Genomic DNA, 5499 nt, shown 5'->3' with positions numbered 1-5499 from the left:
AACACAACTGCCTCTTCCCTGCTTAATTAATATTCCTACTTTCTACATTAATTTAGGCGTTTCCAATTTGCCAATTCAGAGTAAGACACCAAAACAGTTTTTGGTTTGCCCAAAGGTTATAGTCCTCTTGTTGTAGTCAACAACAGAGAAAACAAGCCAGGATGTCCCTTGGCTCTTTCAAGTTCACCAATAATTAAGGAGGAAATACAAGGGAAAATATCCATCTTTACAAGTCGCTAATAATCTGTGGGGGAAGTTTGTTGAAATGAAAAAATAAGTGCACTTTTTGACCTTGCATTTTTATTCTGCTGCATTTGACCAGTCAAATTCATCATCTCAACCAAATAGAAAACCACTTTTTTAATATTAGTAATAGCACATATCTTTTAATTAAGGTAGACATTTTTTTTTTCCAGTGTATATGTGAACCATGGGTGGCGAGGGGGGTGGGGGTGTATGTCAGGACAATGGAAACAAAAAGGTGCTGTGGAAGGATACATATGTTTATCAGCCAGGGGCCCCTTCCTCATAAAACATTGTACACCATCCCCATCTACAGGTCATCTGAACAGCAACAGTGCCGTTCACACTAACTCTGCCAATGTCGTTCTTTTACTCTCTTTCCCTTTCTCCATTTTACTGTACATCTCTCTCTCTCTCTCTCTCTCTCTCTCTCTCTATCTCTCCCTGTCTCTCTCGTCACTTGGATATCTAAATATGAGGCAATTTCTTTCGTTGGCAACATATGTAGCAGAGTGCTAGGTCTTTCTGATTACCGTGTCTTGTTGAAATCCCCCAACGTGTGTGTGTGTGTGTGTGTTTGCGTGTGTGTGTGTGTGTGTGTGTGCGTGTGATTTTTTTATTTGAAAAGGGGGACTGGATTATGCAGTAAATCTATGGGTGATAATTGCTTTGCAGTTTACAGTGACAGTTCCTTAGTAAAGTAATCAGTACTTCATCAGTTACTTGGATTTACTTTAATGTGCTCAACATACAGCACATCAAACCCAGTAAATCAAACCCTCCATTTGCCAGTCAGTGCATTTTAAACCTTAGCTACCTAGCTGTCATTAACCAGTTAGATCAAATCAGTGTGCAGTAATGACGTATTGCAGCGCATCGTGCATTTAAAATAGGACACAATCCATCTGTGTTCTGCATGTGCTCAAGGCGTGTTAGATGAAAGATGTACTGTATCAATGTGTTTTTTTTTGTGGTGTAGCTGTTGTCACTGAGAGAAAAGCAATCTGGACCATCTCAAAACATCACCATTGAAGTCAACTGCCTGTGACAGTTCTACGGAATTATTTAACCATGCAAAAAATGCCTGATCTCTTGAGTCTCTCCAGGATTCTCCGGAAGAACCACAATAGGATGAGAGCTTATGTGATCTCATGCTGTTGTAACAGCTAATGAGTTGAATGTGTAACTGGTCTGCGTGTTTATTTAATGTAGGGTTCCATGTCAAAGGAGTGGAGCTGGATTATAATGTTTTGAGGTATGCTACACATGAATGGCTGCCTACATTAAATAATGTGGGAATTAATGCAGTGGCAGACACATGACAGTAGATCAAGTTAGTGTCATCTCTTATTCAATCATTCTCTTTCTTTCTCACTTAGTTTGTCTGCTTCTGGTTAGGTGACATCCCACACCTCAGTGTTGACATTGAGAAGTGTGTCTGTACATCAACCCTACCAACCCTGCAGTCACTGTCACAAACATGTGCACAAATCTGTGCTAAATATTCCGATGCAACACACATCATCCACTGCCCACAGACCAGGAATGAATTGAGAATGTAGATGTTGTCCCACAAGGCTAGTGAACCAAAGAAAGTGTCATACTATGGTATTGTGTATAGTGGCTATTTTGGCTCCTTATGTAATCTTTCTATGTTGCACTTCTTATTGCCTCTATGCAATTATAAGCATAAAGGTGTTCTATGGGGATGCCCCAGTTACAACCACATTAAATATTCTCTGAAAAGGTGTAAACCAAGGAAGGCAAGGAAGACAGCATTTCAGCTCAGCAGGTGTACCACTGTTTACCCCTTCACTGGCTGAATGCCTGATTTACTGACATATTTACTGGCCAGTTGACCATTCGGCAAGCACTGAGCAATAGAAATAAGCAGTAATTGTTCTCCTCAACAAAAACAGCATTTAAAATTTTACCCAATGAATTTTGGTCTTCACAATTTGTCCTTCAAATATCACTATATGCAATTGTAGTGTTTCATTAATATCTTGATCATATAGGCAATATTTAGATCTACAATAATAAATGTTTGTCTCAAAGTCGTTGTAAAGCTTGAAAAGAAAGTCATATGAAGAGTGTGCATGTCTTTTTTTTTGGCTTTCACATATTTAGAATTATCCATTGATCCACTGTGATACACAGGTACATACAGCATGCATTTGTAAGTTTAAGTTTGTTCTTACCTTTTCCCACCAAGCACGCTGTTGGCGACAAGCAGGCAAGCCCACAGACACAGAGAGGCCGTCCTGCTCCGTCCACACATAGTTGCAATATGAGGACCTTTCACTGCTGGAGGTCAAAGGGAGAGAGAATGAAGATTATCACCAATTCATTTGAGCCATATTTACTAGTAAGCCAACATGTCATCACCTCGGGTATAAACAAACATGTAGATGTAAAACAGCCAACTTGGATGTTCCTAAAGAGAGCATGTATTGGGTCCTGCTTAACATTTCTCACATATTCACTGACAGCCAATGATTTAAACCAAATGGCCCTGCCACATGCATTGGGCCATTGCAAGCCACTTGACACAGACACACCTCAAAGATTTGAAATTACCATTTTAAATGATGTGTCACATTGACAGAGGCATATTCTGCACCCTACATGTGAGAATCAATTTAAATATGTGCTCTGCATTTCGATAATCAGAGGGGGAACTAGTGGAAATACGACTTCCATAACTGACATTCAGTACACTCGCATTCCATTTGGCTGCATCTGTAGCGCATAATAATTAAGACAAAATAACAAGGCAACACATCATCGACCACAAAACACGCTGTGTGAGCTTGTAGCACCTGTACACAGCCTCCTCTAATACCCTGCAATGTGAAACGCACAATACCGCAATATCAAACCAAATCCCCTTAAAATATGAGCATTTGCGTCCTCCTCAATCATTAAGCTATGATGTCAGCCGGGTCATAAAGTATGTAAGCAATTAGCCTGCGCTACTGTTCATGCAAAACACAATGCCCCGATTCACTGTCCATTGTTGAAGGTATCGACGTGTCAATGAGAGGACCAATTACTTACTTGTAAAAAAACACTAAAACAGTATTTCACACACGACCGCAAAATCCTGCCACTAAAACACAGCACACATCGAAGACAATACCCCTACTTGCTCGTGATGTTCCAAGGTGCACTGTAAGCGGATGGGAGTCAGCGGACGTACATTGCTTTGCTAAAATGAAATAAAAACAAAAACAAATCCGATGGTTGACAAGGATTTGACAAAGCGGGGATGATGCAGATTAACGACTGGAGGAGAAAATCCCGCACAAGCACACTTTCTAAGTTATTCAGAGGAAATGACACCCTCTCCCCTACAATACATGAATGTAGTTGAGATGGGTAGAAATTTAGCATTCAACTGGCATCCCTATAAGGTTGGTCTAAATACATGCATGGCAGGATCCACTTCGTGCGTGGCGGAGTAATTAAGCAAATGTGCGTTGATGCCGTTTTATTCAGAGCGCTGTCTGTGGTGCTGAAATCAAGCAGCCTCTCGTTAAAACCATCAGACGGCTCTCGTTTGCCATACAATACCCCTTAAACGGTCCCAATTTCGACGAGAAACTCCCTCTTCTCCCTAATAAAACTCGTCTTCGATTCTAGTGGTGTCCAGCAGCACAAACCATCCCTACAAATCCGAGTGTTAGTCCCCTCTCCCCTTCTTTTGCCTGATAAAAAATGCGAGAAAAATGGAGAAAATCACTTACAGCAGATGAGTCGGTGTGTACTCGCTGTCCGCTGGCTATATCCTCAAACTTTTGAGAATATCGTTTCTAACCGAACTGAATGAGAAAAATCCTCTGTGATCTCAGATCTGACGAATTTTAGCTTGAGGCTGGAGAAGCGGCTGCTGACGATATGCGCAGGTCTCTCTCACTGTTCATTGGTGGTGCTGTAGAGAGTTGAACTCTCTCAGTCTGTCAGCAACAAAAGAAATGTTCTACTAAACTAACACATCTGTTCTGTGTACTGAGGTCTCTATCCAAAATAAATGATTTAGTTAGTCAATCGTGCTTGTAAATAAAGTGCATAGCAAACAGACTGTGTCCAAGCGCAGAGCATTTAATTTTGGAATAGGCTGTACCAACCAAATATAAAGACTAGCCCGCCCATTTTATATGCAGCACAATTTAACTTCCACTGCTGTCGCCCTAATCTCTAATCAGTGGCTGCTAAATAAAAATCCTCTTACATTTTCAACTAGGATCCCTTGATTTTTTCCCCATCGCGCTTTCTCTGTCTCGCTCCCTGACTCCTACGTGATGATTCCCAAGGAGATCAAATTGACATGCATCAAAAGATCGTCTTGCGACCAAGACAGCTAGGGCATCTTATGGAAAAGGGTAGCAGTCGTAAAACGGACAGTGAGTACTTACGATGAAGCAAAACAAGAGAAAAGAATGAAACACGAATGGATTACACGGCTCGGATACGCGCGCACACAAGCAAGGGAAGACACCTCCAACATTTTAGGAAAATCGTGTTCCCTCACCAGCTTTGCACTGATGAGGCAAGCCTCTCTCTGCAATAAATCCTCCTCGAATCACTCACCGTCTCCTAAAAGCCTGCGTTTCGCATCGAGATAACAGCACTGCCTCTGTTTACAGCCAAATATTCTGCTGCTACAGCCGCGCCACTCCAGACTGAGCTCAGAACGGCGAGGAGCGCTGAGCTGCGTGCATCTGCAAGGGAGGAAAAAAAAAATTGGGCTATGATACCCAGCGTATATTTTTGTAGTCATCTACGTATTTCAAGTTAAACTACAAATCAGAAGACATTTTCATTACCAAGAACTACAGCAGGAGGCATATGAGAAAAAGGGCATTCTTATGGGCAGTTTATAACACATCAGTGTAATTCATGGTTACATAAGCCTCCTATGAATCCCAGCTGTTGAATTTGGAATGCTTTTGACTGAGAAGCAACTCATTTTTCGCCGTTTGCTTCGACTGGGGGTTTATTTTCGACAGAGCAGGCAGAGTGAGCTGGCCGTGTAGTCACGTCAGTCTGGTCTGCAGCAACGCTGCAACGTTTCATCTAAGTGTGCGTGTTTGTGCGTATGTGTGTGTTGCCTCCTCACGCATGGTTAAAGTAGTGCATGTGCGTGATTAGTTATGAGAGGCGTCATGGCCTTATATTTGCCTCTGTATTCGTTGTGTTCAATAGCATATATCTATCTATCTATCTATCTATCTATCTATCTATCTATCTATC

General features: G+C 41.6%; 1 protein-coding gene across 5 annotated transcripts in view; it reads right to left on the bottom strand.

Annotated features, from left to right (window-relative positions):
• The window catches only part of gabra1 (gamma-aminobutyric acid type A receptor subunit alpha1), a 30704-nt gene extending 25737 nt beyond the window's left edge, over positions 1-4967 (bottom strand). The window contains exons 1-3 of one of the 5 annotated variants that reach the window (XM_032534230.1): positions 4837-4967; positions 3993-4202; positions 2445-2550 (exon numbers count right to left, since the gene is read on the bottom strand). In XM_032534230.1, the coding sequence (XP_032390121.1) occupies positions 2445-2524 (80 nt within the window). In that variant the 5' untranslated portion in view covers positions 2525-2550; positions 3993-4202; positions 4837-4967. The other 4 variants (XM_032534232.1, XM_032534229.1, XM_032534233.1 and 1 more) reach the window with 4 other exon arrangements.
• Between the last annotated feature and the right edge of the window lie 532 nt (positions 4968-5499).

This window comes from Etheostoma spectabile, chromosome 13 (genome assembly GCF_008692095.1).
Source record: "Etheostoma spectabile isolate EspeVRDwgs_2016 chromosome 13, UIUC_Espe_1.0, whole genome shotgun sequence".
NCBI lineage: Eukaryota > Metazoa > Chordata > Actinopteri > Perciformes > Percidae > Etheostoma > Etheostoma spectabile.
The sequence above is the reverse complement of the archived record's forward strand: the minus strand, read 5'-3'. Positions and strand labels throughout refer to the sequence as shown.